This window comes from Myiozetetes cayanensis, unplaced genomic scaffold, assembly GCF_022539395.1.
Source record: "Myiozetetes cayanensis isolate MyiCay16 unplaced genomic scaffold, myiCay2020 scf6-25, whole genome shotgun sequence".
NCBI lineage: Eukaryota > Metazoa > Chordata > Aves > Passeriformes > Tyrannidae > Myiozetetes > Myiozetetes cayanensis.
Genome location: NW_026087853.1, coordinates 50,216,470 through 50,241,705, shown reverse-complemented (window position 1 = coordinate 50,241,705; position 25,236 = coordinate 50,216,470). Strand labels below are relative to the sequence as shown.

Here is a 25,236-nt window from a genome sequence, read left to right as displayed (position 1 = left end):
CTAGAGCAAATATTTAAAAAGTTCATTCACATATACCCTCTTTCACCTAAAATTAACTTCTGTAATAAGACCCAGGCGTTATCATTAAAAATTGGTTCTAGAGTAAACCAATTGGTAGTTATGGGACAGCTGCAGAAGTTATGATCTCTTCTGTTCTATGTAATTAAAGAACAAAATGAATCCCTTTGGGCCTAATATTTCATAAGTGTGTTGTGTGTATCCTACTTTATCATCTGTTGTTAAAGCTTAATGTGGCTGCTTGTACTTCCTAAGTGTTAAAACATACTTTCAGCAGTTGGTGGCATAATTGAAGCACAGGGAACAGAGGCAATTGCCATCAAAGAGCTCCCAAGGAGGAAGAGTATCCTCCCTGTTTAAAAACCTGTTACTATTCCAGGTTAAATCAGCGAGCTTTACCATTTAACTGATAACTGCATAACAGCCTAGGGCAGACTTCATTGCAGTTACAGCTTCCTCACAAGGGGAAGAGGAGGGGCAGCCACTGATCCCTTCTCTCTGGTGAGCAGTGACAGGATTGAGGCAATGGCATGATGCTGAGTCAGGGGATGTTTAGGCTGGATATTAGGAAAAGATTCTTCAGCCAAGGGATGGTTGGGCACTGGAACAGGCTCCCCAGGAAAGTGGTCACAGCACCAAGCCTGACATAGTTCAAGAAGCATTTGAACAACACACGGTGTGATTCTTGGGGCTGTCTTGTGCGGGCCCAGGAGTTGAACTTTGATGATCCTTTTGGGTCCCTTCTAACTCTGGATATTCTGTTGTTCTATGATAACTGTCTTCACTGGCTGAGAAAGTACTGTACAAGGAGACCTGGAAAGATTTGAATCATAATGCCCTGGTGGAGAGTGGCAGTTGAAATAAAGGCAAACTGTTCTATGTTTGGGTGGTTTTTTTCTTGAAAACAGGAAAAAAAGAAGCAGTAAAGGTAGTGGGCAATTTTCAGGTGATTTTATTTTATTTTTTTTTTTAAGTAAAATCTGTCTTCCTCAAAATTTGTGAGATTTTTTTGTCATTTGATTTGTTTTGGTTTTTTTCCCCTGCCATCAACTTCCTCTTGACTGATCTCTAGGAAAAAATCGCTGGCAACATGCATGGCAATTATGCGATGTCTTGCTGATCTAATCACCCCTACAGGCCAGCTGATTGTCCTTGGCAGAAACAAATACAAAAAAGTTAGTCAGTATAAACAGGTATATGGAAGAGAGGGAATTAAAAAAAAAAAAAAAAAAAAAAAGGAGAGGTGAAAAAAATACTATAGAAGAGATCATTCTATGTCTGAAACTTTTCGTTTGTGAAGTGTCTTTATTTTCAGTGGTATGTGTGACACATAAACTTACATGACAGTGCTTTTTTTGGTGATTTTTCTTTCCAATTCCATTAGCATAAATAGAACTTTTTCCATATATAGTTTTTTATTTCTCCTTTCTTACAGATTATTTGCTAGAATATAGTCAGAGGGAAGAGACAAATATTCAGTGTCTACTTACCACTACTCTTCGGGGGATAAGATATCGGTTATTTTGGTTGTCCTTTCTTCAAAACCTTCCTGCTTGAATATGAGAATTAAAGTAGTTTAACCTTACATTATGTTATTTGCAGCTGGACAAGGAAAATGTTAATGATAGGCATGAGTAAATCCAGCATGGTTCAAAAGAATAAATACCTTTCACTTGAAGATTTACTGTTCCCTGTCATATGATCATCTTTGCTTAAGAGGACATGTAAACTTATGCTTCAAAACTGTTCTTTCAGGTTAGTTGATTCAGTACAGCAGAATGCATTCATGTGATCATCAGCTGTCACTGTCAAATTTAAAAATAAGCACTTATGTAGACAGAGCAAATCATGGACCTTTGTGTGACAATCTGAGCAGTCTGGAAAATGCATTTAAAATATTAAGTAATCCTTTTGAAAGAAAATAAGTTAAGGACTGGTAATTTAGAATCTCACCAGAATATTAGTCTTTCCTGATTTCTCCTTTCTCCTTCCTCAAGCTGCTGCTCATCTAATTTCTTTCCAAGCAGTAACAGTAAAATTATTGGAGGACAAAGAATGGGGAAAGAACTGAAATTGTTTTCATTAAAAGTGTAAATAGTAATAAACACATTTAAATTTTAAATGCAGCTTCTGAAGGTCTCTAGTTAGTTTTAAGGGAAGTGCTCACCTCTGCAAGAATCCTTACACATATTTTATGAATTTGGGTTCTTTTAAGCTATTTAGTGATATAATGTTCAGTTTAGAGACATATACCTTGTGCCTTTCACAGCAGGTATAGTTATGATTGTGACAGTGCCTGTCATCTTCAGATTAGACTTGCAGTTTACTCTGATCTTAAAAAGTAGGTTCTAGTTGGATATGCTAATAACAGATCCATCATGTGTTTGATTAGTTAAGTATAATTCTAAGCAAGTTCTCAGCTCTGTTGGCTTCAGTTTTGTGTTTACTGTAATATTTTGTGTTGCATTCTGTTACTTGGAGATCCATGCTGCTGGAAGCGTTGCTCTTCCCCTTATCTGTCTCTGTTGAACTTTTCTGATTATTTTTAGTTGCCAGCCAGATATTTCCATTTTGAAAGTGTAAGAGAAATAAAATTGAGATGCATTGCATGAAAAAGCAAAAGTTCTGTAACTTGCTTTTCCAAAGGATTTTCTCAGCATTGTGGAAGATGATGTATTAATAGATTTCTTCATTTATTTTGTTGTGTTACTTAGTTTTACTGATACTCTAGTATGACAGAGGTGATAATATTGGTGGTGAAATTATATATTTTTAAAAGTTTTTATAATGTGATTAGATACTTGATATACCCTTTTCTGTAGAATTTGTTTGTATACACATATATATTTATAGGCATGTGTATGCATACATATACATGCATATACCTGTGTATAAAAATACAGACAATCTGAAAAGGAAATATAATCGAGGTTTTCCAAGCTAAAATACAAGAAATTTCACCTCAACCTGAGAAAGAACCTCTTTACGTTACCTTGGCAAGGAGGTTGAACTGGCAAATCTGCAGAGGTGCCTTCCAACCCTAAAAATTCTGTGGGATTTAGAGAAAGAATCTGGGGACCTGTAGTTCCACCTGTAGAGATGGGTGAGAGGAGTAATTCTATAAGTAGGCCTCAGTAGGAAACTTCCCAAGGATACAAAAGGTTAGTACGGTTTGATGCAGCTAGGAAGATTGCTAAGATGGGCCCATTTTTATAATTACTTGTTTTACTTTAATATGGAGATGATGTCAAACTGGTCCACCCAGCCCAGGTTTTTTATCTTTAGTAACAGTCAATAGTAGCATTTGTTTCAGAAGTGGATTCTTTCCCCTCTGGGGTTCTCTGCCGTGCTTTGTCATGTTACGGTTTGGGCCATCCTTAGAGAATATGTCTGGGCTGTGGTGAGTTGCCATGATCAGTCTCTGTGAAGTTCTTTAACATCTATGGTTACTTTCAGTTTCTGTAAAAAGCTGCAGTAACGACTGCAATAATTTAATTATGTAGGATGTGAGAAATACCTCCTTTGACTTGCTTTAAGTCTGTTGCCAGATGGTCTAACTGCATGGCCTCCATTCACGTGCTTGTGATCAGCATGGACTAAGCATTCCATAGCACTGGTAACTACAGAGCATTGTAATAATCCCTCTGTTTTCCTCATGCTGGAGGGATCCCAGTCTGTGTAGCTCCTCACAGTAGAGGCTGCTCCATATCTTTGATTTCACTTACTAGGCTGTCCTTTTTTATTTCTTCAATACTTCTATATCTCTGTGCAGCTCAGGCTGTGAATGTCACATAGATCTGGGGAGTGACACTGTTCTGTCTGTATTGTTTGATGTTTCTTTTATACTATTTAATTTAAGGTCTTTGAGAATTGGGCTGATGCAAATGATGCCAAGATCTCTTTTCTGGTTGCTATTGATGTAATATTAGTCCGCCTTTCTATATAAATAGTTCAAAATGTATTTTTGCTCTCAGCATTTACTCATGCTGAATTTCTGCAATGTCTTATTCCTATTTATTCTCACTATAATAAGGCCTATGGATGCTTTTTCACAATCAACTCTATGTTGGAATATCTTCAGGAATTTTCTATCATCAATGCATGTTGACACTTCAGATGTCTATTGCCATTTCAATTAATTTTGAGTGAGCTGATTAAGATCTTTGAGGAAATGTCTATTGGCAATTTTTTCTTTTTTGTGAACTTTCTACGCTTATTCTTTACTTCTGTGTTTTAAGAAATTGCTAATTCAGAGAAGAGCCATTCCTTTCTTCCCATGGGAATGTGATTTCTTCTGGACCATTGAGGGGAGACCATATCAGATTTTTGTTGTGGGTTGGTTTGTTTGTTTATTTTTTAATCAAAGTACACTGGCTGACTGGTTCACTTTTATTGATGTGTGCAATCTATTAGAAAAAGGTCAGTAGATTTGTCTGGCATGATATGTGTGTAGGCAAATACTACCGATTTTCATCAATATTTCATTTAAATGGTGCAGCTATTAATTAATTTTGTAGGGTCCCATCCCCATCCCATCTCCACCACTTTCTCTCCATTTTCTCAGATAGTTTCCCCACATTCTTTTGGATCTCTTTAAAAGCTGATGTTGCAGCTGCTAGTTTCTGGTTCCGTGGTAGAAGACGCAGCTTGTCACTGGTTATAACACAGAGAACAGATTTTACTCCTTTGAAGGTTACTAGAATAACATCCTTCATGCATTTGATCAAACAATTAAACACCTGATTATTTATTTTGTCCAGGCTATCTCCTACTTTAATTTTATGTGCTTTACGAGGGTATTTGATTAATATATACATTTTGAGTGTTGTAAGTTAACTGATATGTTAAGAATACTCAAATGGAGAAAAAATTTAAATTGCTACATTTCAGTGTAAAGATTATAAGTAAATGCTGTAGAAGGTGTTTGTTATATGTATTAATTTTAGAATAAGATTTATAATTTCAATAATGGCAAAAATGTTTGTTTTTAATCATAAGGTGCATTGCTTTCAGTTAAAAAAACCCCAAGCTGTGCCTTTTTAATAAAGATTGAGATTTCTTTTTTTTAAATGGAATAACCAATTACAATGGCCTGATAGGTGTTATCAAAGCTTTTCTGCTTGTCTCATTGGGACAGTATTTTTCTAGGAAGATATTACTGGGAGTCTCACCATCTTGTTGTTTTTCTATGGTTAAAATTCTTGGCATTTTCCCTTTCTTTGCTTTAGAAAAAAAAATCCAAACATATGCAAGTTCTAGGAGATGCTAGTTCAGAGTTGAATTTGTTGATAATAACATAGAATTAGTCACAGATGAGTGTAGACTTGTTTTTTTAAGTTCATCTTATTAGAAGCTATTTTGAAAACACAGTCTGAAAGAGACTTTCACAGCAAACACATTAAAAGCTGTAAGAAAAAGGCTGAGAAATGAAACAATTAGTGTTGTTCCCCAAGGAAAAGTTACTTTGCGTGCATTTGTAATATTTGATGGATTTATTGGGCATGCTACACTGCAACTTTATTGTCAGTAATGCTTGTCCCAAATGGCAAATGATATTCTCACTGCCAATGTTGTTCTCTGTAGACGTTTATGTAACTTTCACTATTGTAATAATTTTGCTAAAAACGTCTCGCAGTTTAAAAGAAGATCCCAATGCTTTTCTACTTGTATACAAAAGATTGGCAAGTTATTCTTATTATCTTACAATCACTGGAAGACACTTGACCCATCTTGACCTCCTTCTTTCATATTAGATTCTCCATCTGACTCATGCTACCAAAATGAAAGAAAAAAAAAATGTGTCGTCTGGGTATTTTTTAGATCAACTCAACCTGATATATTGTGAGGTTTGATTTTTTGGGGGAGGGAGGAGCTGTTTGGGTAGCAATCTCACACATCAAAATCTGTGTTAGAAAATCTGTTACAGAAGAATAGGGGGTTTTTTTTGTTTTGGTTGGGGTTTTTTTTTATTTGTTTTTTTGAAGGGGGAGTTGGATGATGGTTTTACTCATCAAAATTGTAGGAAAACTCATTAGGCAAACAAAAGTTGGTAGGTTACTTTTACTAGGGACCAAGTCAGCCTCACTAATTTTCACAAGCTTCTTTTGTGCTAGATTTTCATCTGACAGTATTCAGAAACCTTTGCAATGAGAATGCTGTAGGTAATTGTAACTTCTGCTCTACAAATAGGGTAGGAAAGCAACTTAGAGAGTAAATCAAAACAATTTTGGATACAATTTGCCATTACCTTTGTGTGTAGTGGGTTGTACAGTTATACCTTCAGGTGTGGAAGAGTCCTGTGATAGTTTGAACAGCAGAATGGAACATAATATACAAAAAGGCCAGTGAAGAAAAGAACCTCTAGTTTAGGAGATGTTGATTGTGGTGCAGAGATGATTTTTCTTTCCTGTAAGTGCACCTTTAGTTACCATATTAGCAGAATGTGAAATTCAGCTTACATCTGCACAAAGTGAATCACATTCAGGAGGGCGTGCTATTAAACCTTATTGAGCCCTCAGCACCTCACAACTCCTTCTGGAGTTTTAGAGTATTTGGGGTTCTTTTATCATCTTTTAAATGAAATCTGATCTTGTTCATCCCTTAGTCTTTTCATAGAGAGCTCTCTCACCAGATTAGTGAATGGTAGTCACTGACAGAGGTGTCTGACTGCATGCTTTATCCCTGGATGAGTGAATTTACCATGAGGCAAGGTGGCCTTGCCTGTACTGCTAGTGGTGGTAATCAAAACTGATCCTTTGTTCAGTGGGAACATGCAAGATAAGCACGACATAAACATATGTCTATGCAAGACATGTCATTCTGGGGACAAAGTGGATCTCCCCAAGTAGTTTTATCTAATTTAGTCATCATCTAATGCTACAAGTGGGAAGGCATCACTGTTCTTTCTTTTTCATTTAGAAAAGCATCACAACGTTCCTAAACAGAAAAAAAATTTCTATTTTCTTTCAAATCTGCTGCATTTAAGTATTTTCTCAGTTGCTTATGAAGCTGCCAACTAAAGTACTACTTGCCATGAATACATGAGAGAAAAGTAAATTGGCACTTTCTGTAGAATGCTGCAATTTGCATCCCCCTCTGTTCCTGAGAGCAATCTGTATTACATTCTTCAGAGCTTCAATATTTTTCCCCTTAAGAGAACTCATCTTGAATTTCCTGGTACTTCAACCAAAAACTTGTCCATTAAGACATTTTTCTTAATACTAATTTAACTTTCACAAACACGAATTGCTCCTGTAATCAGACATTAACCTATTTTTAAATTATTACTTAAAAGTCTTTAGCTTGAGCAACTGAGAATGTGCCCAGTTCACTCCCCAGGTATAACTTTCAACCAGAGAACTGCAACAATATTTGTTTTCCTTTATAACATAATATCTTCTTTGGTGTCTTGACCAGCTTCTATCAGCTTATTTCTCTTAACTTCAGTCCCTGTAACATTTCTTTTTGGGTCATCATCAAGTTTTTGAAAGAAAACAAGACTCATTTGTGTAAAGCTGCCTCTCTGAACTGGCCTGAGGGATTTGAAAATGCAACCTCATGGTCTGAAAAAAATTTGTCTAGTGCCTGAAGTTAGCTAGAGAACAACTATAAACTCTTGCAAAAACAACTTGTTCAGTGGGATGAACTGCACGAAAATATTGCTGATTGTTTGCTTCCTCCCTGTACAACTTTAACATCAACAGAGTGAAAGGGAACTTTGCAAAATATGTGTTTAATTTGTGAAATGCCTTTGTGGGTGGTCGTGGATCTGTCAGAATTTCCCACCAGTTCTGGAAAAGGTGATCAGAGAAATTCGAAGGTGTAAAATCTGTCGACTTTTGTAATATACCAAGGCATATATGATATATGGCTCCTTGGGCTGTGTTGTTAAGGCTGAAAGAATAATCTGAGAATTAGCACTGCTCACTTAAGAATATCCTTATCTTGAGGTGGGGCTGCTGTTGCCATTGACAAGATACTGGCCTAGATGATAATTTGGTCTAATTAATTTGATGCTAACCATTTTCAAAGTCGTGTTAATTTTTGACTGAGAAAGTTGTATAGTTTATTTTATGTTGCTTGTTTTAGTGGGGCACTGAGGGAGAGAGGAAAATATAAGTATTTTTATGAGATTTTAAAGTGAAATTTGTGAGAAAACTATTTGGGAAAAATTCAATATCTCTTTTTTTTTACTCAGTGCTGAAAAAATTGCTTGTGATCATATGAAATATTTTCTCTTTGCTGAAAAGAAAAAGCTCTGAAATTCATTCCTGTATCTCCAGTGTAGGAGGTGAAAAAACACCAGTTGATTGAAAAATTTGAAGTCACTAGAGGGACAAATTGGTTCATCTCTATTAAGTGTTTTTAATTACTGCATTAAGAATACATCAGCATACAGTAAAATGTTTCAGCATAAGATGTGCATAAGCACATCCTTCTATTACAGAAAGAGAAAATTTAAGGTTGTTCTGTCTGTTCTGACACCGTACATTAACAGTGTGTCAACACAGCAGTAAAGGCTTTTACTGTGTATAATTGTAAAACAATGCCAATAGGTGAATGCAAAAAAAGATGCTTTGGGAGCCATTTTGCTTTTTGTAAAATAAACACAACTTTAAAAATAAAAAACAAAGGCTCTAGGTTTTGGATGACACTAAAAGTTAGTACAGAATGCCAGAACACCGAAGCAACAGTAAGAGTCCAGAGCAGTAATCCACCTGGCACTATTGCTTTACTTTGATGGTGATTAGAACCACATGCTCCAAAGGAAAATGCTTATAATGGGCAATTAAAGGATCTGCACATAGCAGGCTTTTTTATTTTTTTTCCCCCTCTGCCCTCCCTCCCCCAGTTGCCATAAATTGCTGGTTGGCCTTTACTCTGACGTGCAAGTCTGACAAAACCTAGAAGGAACAGGAAATGACCTAAGTGTGGTTTTAGACAGTTTTTTTTCTCATTACCTACATAATAAGACAAAAAACACCTAACTCTACTTTCCCTTGATAGACAAAACACCTTTTATAAGCTTTTCGAAACAATTAAAAATCTTAAAAAAATATAAAACAGATCAGATCAAACATCAAGCAATAAGAAAACTCTAAACTTTCTACAGCAGACAAAGTAGAAGCTGACCTGCTGATTCTCTTGGGTACAAAAGCAGAAGTAACATGTCTTTTTAAAAACAAGCAAATGAAACAAACATATAAAAAAAGAATCAAAACCCCAACCAAACAAAAAAATAGATTTTCTGCTTTCAGGGAGTAACGTTAGCTTTAAGAATAAGACTGCTGAAAGCCTATTTGAAACTTCAGCATACACTGGAGCATTTTTGCTCTGTTTTTTATCTGTGCTGAGGGCAAAGTTACTGAAAATAGAGTCTTCACATGTTTAGTTACTAAAGCCTCTTGTTAAAGTTTACTTAGGTGCAGCTCTTGTCAAAGGTTTATATTTACAGGGAAGATCAGAATACTGTGGAGTCTGGTGAAAACATCATAGTGGCCAGACACCTGCATGTTCCAGTGTTGTTCTTGTGTGTCCAGCCAAATATACTGCAGGCACTACTGAATGTAGAGAATAGTATTAATTAAAGCAATGAAGTAGAAGCAAATCTCTTTTCACTGAAGGAAGATTTTAGACTTCTTGAAAAAGCAAAAGCAATGTCTTTCATGAAAGAGTGCAGCAGAGCCCGCAGCTGAGTCGTTGGACAGGGGATATGACTGTTTCCGTCAGTACGTGTATCCAAACCTCAGAAGCAGGAAAGCACACACAGTTTCTATTCAAAGACTGTGGCTATCTGCAGACTTCACAACCTATTGGCCATTTTGCAACCTTGGATAAATAAATTGTATGTAGAGTCAGGAAGTGATAAGTATTAGGATTCCAAAAATATCCTCGTTTTTTTCCTGTCCCACTTATTTTCACGGGAAGGTTTAGTGAGTGGAGAAATACCATCATGATTCTAAATGCCTGGAGTATCATATTGAGTGCTGTATTTTGTCTTGATTACAATAATCTACTCAAGTGGCTGCTGTTTTGGCCTGCAAGATTTCACAACAGAATGTTGTCTGTGTTATCTAAATAATGTTGCCTCTACTTTGAGAGTCATTCTTTGGTTGCATCACCTTTAGTTTACACCGAATACAACTGAACTACTTAATAACATACTGTTTTTCAACATCTACCTTTCCTACAGAGAGGGGGGAAAAAAAAACCTAATAAATTAATAAAACCCCTAAGAATCTAGGTCGTATAGCGTTGTGTTTGGTTTTTGGGGTCATTAAATTACATGGATTTAAAATGTTAATTGATTGTAAGCTGTTACACAAGACTAATCTAGAAATAAAAGCAGTGAATCGAGCATTAGTCTTGTTTGAAAGGCAGTCATGAAAAGAAATGGATATGTAATGTAACCTTTTTCATATTTTACAATAAATTAATTTCTCATCTAGTTGTAAAATTTTGCTTCTGAATGAGGTGAATTTGCACAGAGTTGATTTCTGAATCAAGTTGCTATGGTGTTGGTTTCATTGTTTAGTTAATTCTATGCTTGGTTGCTATGGAAATACTTATTTACGGAGCTAATGCCTAATGGTGTCAAACAGATGCTACTAGCAACTAGGAATCCTTTATATTTGATCAATGAAAGACTCAGTCAGAAGTAGAAACTCAATTTTGTGCTCATTTTTCTCCATTAAAGTTTTGGAGCATGGAATTTAATGGATGTTCTCAAATAGGACAAGTTTTATTTCCTTAACATGCATTAAAGCACACACTGAATCTCCTGGAAAGTATAGTCAGTGAAACTAAATCCTGGTTTAGGTTTAGGCAATCACACAGCAATGCTACAAATCTTAATATTGTGTGTAGCCTTAGACAGTGTGTGTGTATTAGTTATATTTGGCTTTAGGATTGATTTTTAGATCATTTAGGCTCTGAAACATCTTTTTTTTTTTTTTTTGTAGCCATGTATTTTAAATCGCTGGGTAAGCATGAGCATTTTACTTAGCATAAGTTTGAACAAACACAAGTAATTCTTGAGTAACTAATCTGATATGATTTTGTAATTTATAAGTTAAAATATCCTGAAAACGTAATTCCACAATTATCTAGCCAAATATAGTTTGAGTTCAGCATTAAAATCTAAAAAAAAAATGTTTAAAAATACCTAGTGTACTTTTCTAATACTTTTAGTGGTTTATGACTTGAGAAAAGTCAAATCCACACACTTTTATCATGCTTAAGCCTTTAGAAGTTGAAAATACTCCTCAGACATGTCTTTAACCAAATGGAGTCGTGGTATTCATATAAAGAAGATCTGAAAGAACTCCACCCTCCATGGCATCAGCTCCCTTCTGAAAGACACGTCTAGTGCAGGCCCTGGAAACACTGGCTGTGCTGTGATAGGAAAGATAACATTTTCTATAGAAAAGTAATTAAAAACAAAAGAAAAACCTCTGAAGCCCTGCTGGTTTTCATTGACTGTCTTCTTTCATTTCTCATCTGGTTTTGGTTTACTTAGACTATAAACTTCTCAGAGGAGCACTTATTCCCTTTTTCTTTGTAAAAATTAATGTTGCTTTGTTCCTGTTCCTGTTAGAACTAAAAGCTGTATGAGGGAAGGCCTCTATTGCTCTCACCTTGTGTACTTTTTCAACACGTTTCGGATATTGCTAACAATGCGTGCTTTGCAAAAGTGCCATCCTTAAGTTTTTGTAATGGTTTGGTTGATATTCTTGTGTTCAAACAGCATGGCAATTCATTTGCAGCATATGGAAATGTTGTTTTTATTGTTTGACAAAACATAAGCCAAGGGCAGTATCTGATGCCTACTGTCAATTTTCCTGCATATATCCACTTAGGGATAGATATTTAAAACCTCTTGAGATTTGACTAAACACCCATAGTACTAGAATACAGTTCATTCTTCAGAACATTTTCAGCAACTTTGTGGAGGATTTGTTGAGCTTTAGCAGCTTTTTTAGCCTTTAAAAAACCGAGTTTTCAGTGATGCAAAGTCGTTCTGTCGAGACTCTTGGCCTGTCTTGAGTGACACGTTTCAGTCTGACCTCGATGGCTGATGGCGGCCAGGTCAGAAAAGGTCACTTGAGCTTTGTGAGCTGGTTTGTCTTCTTTTAACCATGTTGAAATTTATTTCAGATGTTAAATAGATTCAAATATTATAATCAACCAAGGCATAGTATTATGTGTGGTTTTTTGTTTTGGTTTGGTTTTTTTATTAGCTATTCCTCAAAATCCTTATCAGCTTGACAGGCAAGTGTATAAAACCAGGGAAGTGTATTCATTGCTCTTTGGATGAAAGGGAAAGACTCTGGGTTTAGAGTCAGGCTGATAGGAGAACTCCTCCAAGCTGACTGGTAATTTGGCATAGGTGGTTCTGTGAGGGAAGGGCTGTACATTTCTCACCTTTCAGTTCATCTGCGCTGTCAGAGCCCAGAGCAGTTTCATTTTCAGAGGAGCTCCCAAACGTCCAGTTGCTGTGATGTGATGTGGTGTGATCCAGTGACAATGGACACTGGAAGCCAAACTGTGTGAATTACTAAGCAGAAAGGTATAAGTTGCAGCTTGGAAGTTTTGTGACTCAAGTCAGTCCTAGATAAGGTGTTTCTTGATGGAGGAGGTGAGGAAGAACGTTATGTGCAATGGATTACAAAATCTTAGTATTACAGAGTACAGATCTTTCTGCAACAAGTCTCATGTTGCAAAATCAAAAACTGCTGAGGCTCTGCCTAAGACCTAATTTAAGATCTCTTGGTCTGTTCACATTAAGTCAAAATAAACCATACCCCTTTTACTCCTACTGTAAGATCAACACAACTCTGGGAATACTTTGTAACTTTTGTTGATGATCCACAACTGTTGATGATCCACAGTGATTAATTAAAGCTTTGACTGTCTAACTCTCAGCAAAAAATAATGCCAGAAATGCTGCTTGTTTAGTATTCCAGATTTAACTTGCAAGGCATGGAGTTAGCCTAATTAAACTAAGGTAGGTAGATAGTGAGAGAGGAACCACAATTCCCTCAGAGGTAAGGAGTAAATTCTTCTTTAAACAGAGCCACTTTTTTTTTTGCCCGGAAGTAGAATTTATCAGCTCTTAACCTTTAAAACTTTCACTCGCCTTGTCCTTCTAACCACGTCAGTTCTGCAGAAGGTCTGTTAAGGAATATGCTGCTGATTTCTGCTCCTTTCTCCCCAAATTGTTTTTGTGGGGGAGGCTTTCTGGATTTGAGTGCCATCTTGTGGTGCGTTGTGAGCACCTAAGGAAACGTAACCCTCCTTTCACTGGTAACCTGTAAGGATTTACTTGGTGTAGGGATGTACCAAGTTACAATTACCATGGAAAAAGATTCCTTGTTTAGCGATCTGCGTTTTTTTAACCCTCTGTGCTTAACAGAAGAGATTGCTACTTTGTGCCTCAAATTTTCATCAGCTCATTTTAATTACTTTGATGTGTGGCACATGGAATGGGCAGCCTGCTAGCTGTGTTAATATGCTACACCTGTTTTCTCTCAGAAGATATGAATTCTAGTTAATGGTGGTGTATATAAATTAAAGAAAAAATTGTTAGCAAAGTACAGGTAGACTTCAGTTTGCTTCAAAATTGTTTTACTTCCTTTGCTATAAAATTGGTATCACTGGCAAAGCTTAAATCTTCCGGTTTAGTTAAGAATAAAAAATTTTTGGTAATGAATCCAAGCTGTGAAATTTTTTGTTTAAATAGAATTGTGTATTAAATGGTGCCCTACCATCTAAAATATCAAACCATTTCTTGCGTTGGAAGCAGACTGAAAGATTATTCTGCTTTGTGTATGCTGGGTGAGCATGGGACACAAGGTAGAGCAGTGATGCTTTCCACTGAGTATGTTCTGCTTCTGTAACTTGAAGCCTATTTCTTTACTATAGCACGTCTAAAGTCAAAAGGAAGGTCTTGAATGTTTTTAGTCAAAAAGATTGACCCCCACAATTATAGCTTATGTGAGCATGTGTGTGTGTGTACACATACCTGTACATGATACCTCTCAGTGGCTTAAAGGGTGAATAAAGGAGTAAAAGTAGTTGCAACTAGAGTTTTGGTACGGAAATGTCCTGGAGCAAGAGGGGCTTTTTAAATTAAGAGCTTATCTACAATAAATGAATAAAATTAGCTAACATACCATACATTTAAAAGCAAAATAAAATATTAGAAGAGGGAAACCTCTCTTCTGTCCCCTAATGAAGCCGCAAGATTGCGAGCGAGCTGACGCAACTTTGTGGACCATTAGTATCAAAGGTTACTAATATAACTAACAAAACTCATGTGGACAGCTGATCTTTGTTGCTGATTGAGTCAAAAGTTAATGAAGTGGATTAATGCAGTCTCTGTGCGTGAGCTTAGGAGAGCAGAATGAAAGCAAAAGATTTACTGATGTCCAATACAGTAAATAAATGTCAATCTAGAAAGAGAAACCTCAGAATGAAGATGTTGCTAAAACCAAATATGTTATGGCAAAATGGGTATTGCCAGATAATGTTGGTTATTACCTTAATGTTTGTCAGTGACAGACTAACAGTCATCTCATAAAAAATAAAAAGGAGGGAGACATGGTAGCTAGATTAATCACTTAAAATATTCAAATACTTAAACTCTTAATTCTTATTTTGATCTGCTTGCTTTAACCAGCATGACTTTCTACTAGAGCATAACTTAGTCCCAGCTCAAGCACATGCTTAAAGATAGATCTCTTCAGTTTTCGTAGCAAGTAGATGTCATAACTATTGACTTTAAACATGGCTTGGTGGTATCTCAATGAAGATAACTGAAAAAGAAAGGGCCTTTAAGTGCCACCCTTGCCTGGGCAATGCTGACACGTCCACCTGTGTTTTTTCAATTGACACTTTCTGCACCTTCTGCTGGGCAAGTGCCAGACAGGAACATTGTGTTTTCTCCATGAAAGAGCTGTTAGTCTCAGAGGAACAAAAACATACATAGCTCTCACCTATAAAAAAGAAGGCAGAAAAGTGTCCAGGACTGCAGAATATGAACTACCAAGTGGTATTTTATTTGTGCTCTGTGGGTATAAAAAGAGGACAAAAAGGGTTATCTTTGTTTAATTTGTGAATGCGTGTTGTGCAAACAGGTTAATTCATCAGAGAATAATTAGAACCTGTCAAGAAGTGATTAAGACTGAAACATTTTGAAACAAAACAGACATCTGACTTTCATTTCTTGTATGTTGTTTTCATTTTTTGTCAGTATAGAAGACAAATTAAGTGAGTGCTGTTGACGTACTTGAAGCTGATAGTATCTTCAGATTGTGTTGCTGACGTTCTTTTGCGGGTTTGGTGGGTTTTGTGAGGTTATTCAGAACACGGAGCTTTGTAACCACGTTCAAGCAAAGCCTAACAAAACCTCCTGCAAGAAAATGCTTTTGAAATTACCAGTTTTTAACCTGAGGTATCGGGGAGCTTTTTGCCTTTTTTTAAAAGTGAATGATTTGATGTAATGTTTTCTGCACAGTATTTGCAAAAATTGCTACTGTTTGAATGGTTCTGGAAGGAAAAAAAATATTTGAGGTTTTAGGCTAGATTTGATTTTGTAGGTTGAGGTGAATAGATGCAGGAAAGTACTGTCACCACCTAATTTAGTGTACATGTTGAAAGATTTATATACAATACAGAAATATTAAAATAAGGACATGTAATTATTCTGTCATCAAGATATCTCTGTTGCAAGCAGTTTCTTCAGACTCTTCTGTAGGGCTTTTGCTGGGTAACATTAGCTAAGAAAATGGCCCAAGTTACGTATAAAAACATGAAGGGAGAAACATTTTTCATTATAACACGTAATCAAGAGTTATGTCATTGCTGTTTTTCAATATTAGCATATCACCTATTACTCTTTTTTTTAATTCTTTTATTTTATCTTTTCAGATGATACTTTGGGATTGGGATTTGAAGCAATGGTACAAGCCCTATTACCAGGTCAGTATATTATAAATTTAATTAATAATATTGCATTGATTTTTTTCAATTTATTTTCCAAATTTGCAATGGATAAGATATTTATTTAAAACAGAGAATACCATCAAAAGTTTCGACATGCTAATAATCTGCAGCATTTCCCTCTGTTCCAGAATGCTGGCAGTGGAAATGGAGTTGATCTTTCAGTGCTAAATGAGGCTCGGAACATGCTGACTGACCTCCTGGCTGATCCATCCCTTCCACCACACGTGATTTCTTCCCTTCGAAGCATTAATAGTCTGATTGGTGCTTTCTCAGGCACATGCAGGCCAAAGGCTAGTCCATTCACACCATTTCCTGGCTTCTTCCCCTGTCCTGAAATAGAGGATCCTGCCGAAAAAGATCGAAAGCTGCTCAAGGTCAAATGATTTCAATTTTCGTTCATGTGTGTGTTGCAATTAAAAAAAAAAAAAAAAAAAAAAGTGAAAATTCATCTGGAAAGAATGCTCCTGTGTGCATAGTAGCTTCTTACTGAGTACCTGTGGTACCTTAAGGTCAAAAGAGAGCAGCTGTGAAAACACATTGAATGTAATGTGATAGGTAACAAAATGCAAATTCAAGTGGTTGATGGATCGACAGATAAAAAAACACTAGTCTGCACTCTGAACACTTCAAAACAAATGAAGATGTTATATTCTCATGATATAGAACAAACAGGGCTATTGTTGATTCTCCCACATTCTTTATCTAACAATTACTGTCAGTGTGGCTTTTTCGTTGACCTTTTTCCCTCAAGAAATTTACTCTTGTGAACAGCAAACCAGCCATTAGAAAGAAGCAAATCAGCCATGTAAAAGGAAAAATATTGCTTCTTTCTGTGCAGCAAATCACATTATGAGACCAGTGTGTAAATCTGCTGTCACTTCTCCATTATCTAGGAGTGAAAGCAAGAATGTAGTTACTATACGATGTGGTGGAGTTACTATAAAGAATGTGGTGGAGAAACATTAAAATATAGAAACTCAGCTGCATGGCACCAGAGCTAATAATTCTAGGGTAGCCCAGTATTGGCATCTTGAGGCTGTTTATTATAGAGGCTGCTCTGGGACATCCTTTGCCCTGTAGTTGTTTACATTTTCAGGAAGTGGGCAGCTCGGCCCAAATTGATCAACTTATTGGTTTAGTACTTTGGAGCCAGATTCAGCCTGTGAAATGTCTATTGGGAACCATATATTTTTTTTTGGAAAAACTGAATGTCTACAGGTTATTCTTTGGAAGAACCATTGCAGTAAGAAATTCATCGGAATGTCACATGGGTGTCTGCAGAAATCAGTTGGGTAGGGATCAAAGTCACTCATGTTTTTCCTTGTGGATTTCTTTAGAAACTACTAAGGGTTGGTATACCTTTTAATTTTTAAAATTTCTATGCAGCTAGTTAGACTTGTTTGAAATGAAAACTATTCCTTGCTGAAGAGTGATTATAAAGAGTGAGATTGAAAGACTATGGTTTTTAACAGCTACCCTCTTTTTCTCCTTCCTAAAAGTAGCTTCTTCTTTAAGTTTTGGGGGTTTTCTGTGTGAAAATTTACATGGTGGAAAAAGCAGTGCTTACCACTGCCATTCAATGATTGTTTGACTTAAGGGTAAGCCAAAAGATCTCCCCTTATGGATTTTACTGTAAGAACAAGATTTCTTTTTCTTTCAAAAGCCAAGTAAGTGAGCACAAACTCCAGATTATGACCCACCAAAGAAAATAATGAGAGAGTATTTCTTCAAAATGGTACCTTTCAGACTAGGTTGAGAGGTTCCCATTCTCTCATTCCCTGATTTGGAATATAGAAGGTCTCTTCCAGATTTCAAATGAGTTGGTTTTTTGTTGGGCATTATGTATTTCTCTTCCCTGATTGGCTTCCAAAGTGCATTCAGTTATAATAACAACCCAGAGAAGTTACGGATGCCCCATCCTTGGGAGTGTTCAAAGCCAGGCTGGATGGGGCTCTGAGCAATCTGATCTAGTGAAAGGTGTCTCTGCCCATGGCATGGGGATTGTAACTAAATGATCTTTAAGGTCCCTTTCTAACCAAAGTCTTCCTATGATTGTATGGTTCTTCTTGTTGCTGGTAACCAAAAGTCCTTTCATAATAACTTTGATTTCTGACATGGTGTAAGTTTTATGTCCAGAGCACCTTTTCCCTTTTGTATAGTGATTACCAGTGACTTTCCTAGCATAGAGGATCTGGAATTCCTTAGTCCTTTGCTACATGTGCTTTGTTTATCTCTGCTTCTGTATCTAGTAGGGGAAGTTCTGGAGATATGCCATATCCCCAGTGTTCCCTCATTCTCAGAGTAGCCAGGAAGAGGAAAAAGTAAGTGCAGGTGCTCTGACCTTCTTTCCATATTGTGCTAACATGCACTTGAGAGTGGACTTTTCTCCTTCAGTGTTGGGGATTTTCATCTGTGCTCTCCAAATAGCATAGAGCACACAGAGTGGATTGTGGTCCACTGGCAGAGAGATCCATTCCAGCCTGAGAGCACTTCCCTGTGTGATGGCCCGCTCCTCTAGTTCCCCTTCTGGTGGGGCTGGTTAAGCACTGCTGCAGTTCCTGTGGGTGATGTGGTGGTCCTATTCTGCCTGTGCAGTTCCACCTTTCTGTCTCTGACTGCACTTTTACAGCAAAGCAGAGTCAAGGCATATCCTGTATCAGGGACTCAGAGCAGTCTGATTTTTCAGGGTAAGAAACTGTACTGCTTTGTTTTATCACATTTTCACTTTTTTTTTAATTTAAATATGCAATTACTTTGTGAGTTACATATGATCTACTGTTGAAGGTTAAAATTGCAAAGTCATAGTTTCTGACAGACTTTGAAGTGTTAGTATGCAAGGTTCACCTGTCCTTACACAAACCTGCTGACTGTACTCAACACTGCAAATATTGCCTTGGATTTTTGTTTCAAACAACTTTTTCCTGACATCCATTTTACTCTGCTGGATCTGATTACACACATCATTATGATGGAGAAGAATCTCTCCCCTGCCCATCCTTCTCTCCCCTGCCCATCTTTCCCTCCCTCTGCTTAATGGTCAGATCTAGGCATGAGTTATCAACTGAATTGTAGACTTAATGCAGTTAGATATATATATATATATATATATATTTTTTTTTTTTAGCATACAGTGTATAGGCTATCTGTGCAATGGATGCAGACATGCCATTCTGCATTTCCAATTTCAGTTCACAGATCCTATCCTTTCTATTAGTTAGGTTCTACTGGTTGCTATTTAAACACAGATATACTTTTCAGGGGTGTTTCAGTAAGCCAGAGCTATTAAGTCCTGAGTTATTTCCACACAGGACTGTTTGAGTGCCCCACTTTGCAGAGGACGTTGTGTTCAAGTACAGTGGTGATGCCCAACGTTTGGGGTGCAGAGTGCCTAAACTAACACAGCTTCCAGACTGGGAGTGGTGAGGTGCCTTGCAAGCTTCCCGAGTGCTGTGAGGCTGGTATGGAAGCAGAGAGGGATCCCTGATGGATCAGAACTGACCCTGTGGATTCTGCATCACCCTTTCCACAAGTTCCACAGTACTTGCACTGTTCAATATTCAGCATCTGAGTTATCAAAATCTCAGACCACCCTGAGAGCTGGAGAGCTCTGTGGTTGTAGAAAAAGAATCCATAATCCTACAGCAAATTACTCTCACTACCTATATTACTATTATTTCCCCAAATATTAATTTGGGGAAAGAAAAAAGAGATACAAAGAGTAATTATTCTTAGTAAACAAAATAATTAGATGGCATCTTTTCTATTTTCTTAAGCAGTAAGAGTGAATGTAAGATACCATACTTACTGTTTCACTGTAAAAAGTAACAATAAGTAGCCCTTACAAACCATAAATAAAATTTTAACATCTGTTTTTAATTACACAGATTTTAACCATGATTAAATTACTCAACAGGGATTAAATAGCAGGAATAGTCTGCCAACCCCACAGCTGAGACGAACTTCAGGAGTTTCTGGCATGTCACCTATAGAATCAACATCTTCGAGATGGGAACGGAGTAACAGCAAGAGATCTCATCAGGAGTACAGCACATCAAGGTAGGCACTGAACAACATTTTAAGGGCAATAATAATGCTGGAACTTGGCAGCAGAAGTATTTGATGTAAAATGTTGTGAATTAAGGCTCCAAATTCTGCCAGTATAAACTGGAAAAGTTAATTATATACTATGCTTTGTAACTCTGATCCTGAGTAGCAATCAGGTCGTTCTGAGGTTAAATGGTGTGCTCTATCATTATAAGTAGGCCTGCATATCAGTTTAAGTAGGAAACAAAAAGAAAAAGCCAAACATACACAATTGCAAAACAAACTGGTTTAGTCTCTAAACCTCTACTGACTTCCTCCTTCTTTTAATTTAAAATATGCGTCACTTGCCAACTTCCATATAACCATGCGTAATTAAGGTGATACAACTTTCTTGTGTTTCGTAGTCACTGTTGTGTGCATTACTATGTTTATTATTCCTACAGCCATCAAGCAAGTGGAAAAGTAAATTAAGGTAGTCATCTGCCTGTTAGTCAATACAGTGCAAATAAAGTTTAATTTTTAGAATTAATATAACATTTTGAATTAAGATTAAATTTTTTTTCTTTTTGTTTGATATTGTATATGAGTGGAAATTCACACATTTAGTTTTATTTAAATGTGTAAATGGGTGTTCCTTTTGCTCCTGAAATCTGTAAAAATGTGTGTGGTTTGCTTTTTTTGTTTGGTTGTTTTTTAGTTTGTTGGGGGTTTTTATTTGTTGTTTCTAATGGTTCTACATAGGTAATAAGGAAAGTATAATAAATGAATTTTTAAAAAAGAAAATATTAGTTATGCTGATAACTGATAATTATTATTGGTGGATGAAAGTTTATATACACAAATCCAAGAATTTATTTAGCAGTATTATATTTCATTTTAAAGTGAACCATTTAAATAATTCGGCCTTTGCAATGGCTTTTTCCTCTTGAATAAAATATGCTTAAAACCACCTGATTAAAAGTAGCAATATAAAAAACACCCTCACCTAGAAGGTGTGTAAGGTGTTTTGTGGTTGGTGTCCTGCCCTCCAGAGTTCTTGCCAACACTTGCTCTGTCCCTGTCTCTTTGCACCTTCCGACAACTGTTCTTATCAGGTTCCCTTTAACTTCTAACACATAATTATCTCGAAACCCCCACGGGTGCTTACCTTACAGATAAGGTCAGATGAAATAGCTGCACTGGCGTAGCTCTTCCTGCTGCCAAGAGGCACTCCTGCCATTCCTGTGCTCCTGGAGCACTTTGTGCCATTGACTCAGACGCTTAAGTTGTCAGAAAAATAACAGCTGACTGCTTTGAACTAATTCTTGCTGAATTGAAAAAGATATTACATAGCGGTACAATAAATTAATATTGCTGCAAAATTTTATTTAATGTTTCACAATTTTTTTCTACCTATCCAGACAGTACTTAAAAGCAAATCTTGAGACCTACTGTTTTATTTGTATGGAAGATTCTTGATTTGACTTCCTTGTGGCCCTCTGCTGGACTCTCTCCAGTAGTTGGATATACACAGAAATGAATCTGTGCTTATTCTTTAACTCATTTTTTATATTCATATATTTAAGCAAACGATGGCAGATTAAGTATTTTTTCTGCATTTGACTTCTGTTTGCAATCTGATTAAGCAAGATTAAATCTGCTCCAGTAAACACTGTTTTCCCCCACTGAAGTGAGTTAGTTTTACATTAAATGTTTTCACTTTGAGTACACATACACAGTTATTTTTAATTGCATATTACTTTTTTTTTTTTTTTTTGGCTAAAGGCATAAATTTGAATTTGGGGGTGAAATTTCGTGCCTAGAACAGCAGATGGCAGGATTCAACAATTGAGTTGAACGATTTGGCTACTGAAGCACAACCTGACTTGATGTTAAAAACAGCTCTAGTTTTAAGTTTGTAATAAATAGAATAATTAAATACTCAGATTTATTTGAAAATCACTGTAGCTGTGTAAGGTTTTCATGGTATTTCCAAAGTAATCAATCCTCTAAGTGTTCTCAGATCTGTTAGAAAATAACCTGATTTGTTCAAGTGTTTGAGAAAAGTAGCATGTTAGAAGTATCCCCTATTGCACTTGGTCTGAGTATATTTATTGTGTAATTTTAGGGCTGTATAAAATTGTCTGATGCTTTCACCCAGTACCCAGTAGTTTTTATTTCATATAATTGACACAGATTGTCTAGCTGATCTTTCTAATACTCTGTCTTTCTTGAATGGTAGTGTATCTGTCAGAGGGCAGTGTAGCTATTTTTAAAGCATTTTATTTAATAAAAATGGAAGAAAAACTAGGAAAGAAAAAAAAGTAATTCTTACTGTTTTCTCTTCAGCCAAGGATCTCATTCAAATGGGTCTTTTGCTGCAAACTTGCTGACAATACCAAAGCAAAGATCATCTTCTATGACGTTGACTCATTATACAGGTCCCAGACGAGCAGGTAAGATCGTGCAGTTTATGCAGCTTAGTGACATGGCTCAAGATGGTAGTTAGTACATCATGTATTACGGTTGGTGGGGGTTTTGTCATGTAAAGATAGTACTAAAATAACACCAGCATGTTCTTGTTGTTTAAATCCAGTCTTTGTAAACAGCCATGTTTTTACTGTGACCTGAACCCCACGTAATGTTTGTTTTGGAAGGTTCTTCTCCTGGCCTGAGTCCTGTGGGTTCGCCCAGTCATGGATCTGTCTCCAGCGGGGTTTTCAGCAACTGGTCACCTGTAGAATTTCCTGATACTGCTGATTTCCTTACAAAACCAAGCATTAATATACATAAGCCTCCAGCGTACACACCTAGCTCTCCAGATTTTCAGCAGCAAGTTAAAACACCTGTAGGTTATGTGTGTAGCAGGTACTGTAAACTCTGTTACGTATCTGGTAAATTCACGTGTGTTGAAAAGAATACAGTTGCAGTGAAAAATATAGCAACATCTATGCATCTGCTAGGATTGAAAAAAGGGCATATGACCTCATAATAATCTAAGATTGTATTATCCAGGGGAGACTAAAGAATGCTCTGTGTATGTCATTGGTTTTAAATGGCCCATCCCTCACAGCAGCTGTTATTTTAGAGTAACAATGTTCTATGGATTTTTAGAAAAGAAGGATTTCTTACTTGGGAATTGAATTCTGTATTTCTGAATACATTTTAAGTAATGAGCCCTACTTTATTAATGCATGGAGGTGAGTCTGGGGGAGGTGATGGTTGATTACTTAGTCCAGACTAAATCTTTGTATGCCAAATGTAGGAGAAAATGTTAAGGTTACTTGTTGGAGGAACCTTCAAAAGCCTGTTTAAAAAAAGTAATCTGCAGATATTTTTCAGTAGAAGACATCAGTAGCAAAAGAAGACAATTACTGAATGTTGTAAATATTTTTCATGTATTCTGTAAGCTGTGGACGTCAGATACTCAAGCCTGTTCCAACACCAGAACCAGAATTTGCAGAATATAGAGACAGAAAATCAGGTGGGATTTCAAAATAGACAAATATTTGGTATCAACTTGCTGCTTTTTTTTTTCCTAGTCCAGTCAACTTAAAATTTTTATATTTCTACTTAAATTTTTTCCTATACTTTAACTCATTTGCATAAATTTTCTTTATTTTGTGATTTAGAATAATCAAGGTAACATAAAAAATTGCCTGCTTCATAGTAAGGATTTTAAAACAGCCTTCCACTCATACCTTTATACTTCTGTACTCCCTATATCAAACAAGTTCTCTGCCAACTCAGCTAAACTAATCACTGAACCAATTTTTGCAAACAAAAAGTTAGAGTTTTAGCTTTTCTTCAGATCTTCAGATAAGTTTTGTCTAATCAGTTTTGTCTGTTACAACTTCTTTGTTGTATAATTCTTAAATAAAATGGCTTAGAAACAAGCTACGACTTAAATTTCTGTGAATAATCTGTATGATGAGTTCAAAAATTATTAAACAGCAATTCACAAATAAATTATTGATATAGGATTTATGTGTTTTCTTTCAGGTGAAATTGGAAGTGCTAATGTTTCAAAAGAATCTTTCCACTATATAGAGAAGAAAAAAGATGAAAGGACGGAAATGATCGATCAAACACAAAATAATCTGCTTGTAAGCATGTAATTGCAAAAAAAGCTTGCAATAACTTTTATCAATACAGTATTTCTTCATAATTTTTAACTTGTTGTGAAGAGGTCTTTGCATTGCTAAAATTTCTAGAGGGAAAGGATGCATTGCTGGAATTCAAATTTTTATTTAACAATTGTTTATTTCTAGCTTGCATAAATTTTACTAGCAAATGACAGGAGAGCTGGTCATTGTATGAATTTTTTATTGATCAAAATTGATTTGTGTAGATGTAATGTTGAGAGTATGCTCAAACACTGATCAACCAGTATTTTCTCCCGGAAGTTCCAGCAAGACTTGCAAATGACTGTTGATAGAATGCAGTTGATTGGAAGTAGAGGGAGACAAATGGTTTAATCCTTAGTAACATTTTGGATTTATACATCAGGTTTCTTAAAACTTGTTCAAATAATGAACTACTAAAGCTCAGTAAATATCTGATTGGCCTATGCATATTTTTGCTTTGTTTTATTAACTCATCTTGTTTAAAAAGAAGTAAGAAGGAAAATTTAGCACGGTCTCAGAAGACCCTGGGATCTGCTGCCCCAATATAGGAAAAGTCAAGCCCTTAACTGTACTACTTGCACTATTGATTTATGATTTTATCACAGCTGTAGTTGCAGTGCCATTCAATAAGTTCACTAGTGTTTTATCATTTTTCTGGCTTTTTTGCCAGCTCAACTGATAAATTAGCTTTCATTGTTATTTTAGGGATGATAAAATACCTTAATCTCATACAGGTGGAGCAGAGTTATACATTAGAAACAATGTTACTAGACCACGATTCACTAATGGAGAAGATGAACAATTGGAATTTCCAAATTTTTGACCTCGTAAAAGAAATGGGAGATCAGTCTGGAAGGATCCTCAGCCAGGTTTGTTGTCTTTTATTATATGAGGGAGGGTATGTAAAGCTGTTGTGTTTATGCATTTTATTTAAACCATGAAGATGTTTTGCAGCCAACACATATATGAATGCTGTCTTGACAAGTAGAAATGTGATTTCTAGGGTGCACCATCTCGTAAACCATAAAATGTGATTTGTCTATAGACAACTTTTTCCAAATTT

At 36.2% G+C, this 25,236-nt stretch overlaps 1 protein-coding gene across 2 annotated transcripts in view; it reads left to right on the top strand.

Annotated features, from left to right (window-relative positions):
• PDE3B (phosphodiesterase 3B) overlaps positions 1-25,236 on the top strand; it is an 87,001-nt gene that overhangs the window by 49,618 nt on the left and 12,147 nt on the right. The window contains exons 2-9 of one of the 2 annotated variants that reach the window (XM_050335386.1): positions 15,949-15,999; positions 16,134-16,397; positions 19,937-20,079; positions 22,396-22,502; positions 22,704-22,914; positions 23,457-23,530; positions 24,049-24,152; positions 24,908-25,042. In XM_050335386.1, the coding sequence (XP_050191343.1) occupies positions 15,949-15,999; positions 16,134-16,397; positions 19,937-20,079; positions 22,396-22,502; positions 22,704-22,914; positions 23,457-23,530; positions 24,049-24,152; positions 24,908-25,042 (1,089 nt within the window). The remainder of the gene's footprint in view (positions 1-15,948; positions 16,000-16,133; positions 16,398-19,936; positions 20,080-22,395; positions 22,503-22,703; positions 22,915-23,456; positions 23,531-24,048; positions 24,153-24,907; positions 25,043-25,236) is intronic. The other variant, XM_050335387.1, reaches the window with a different exon arrangement.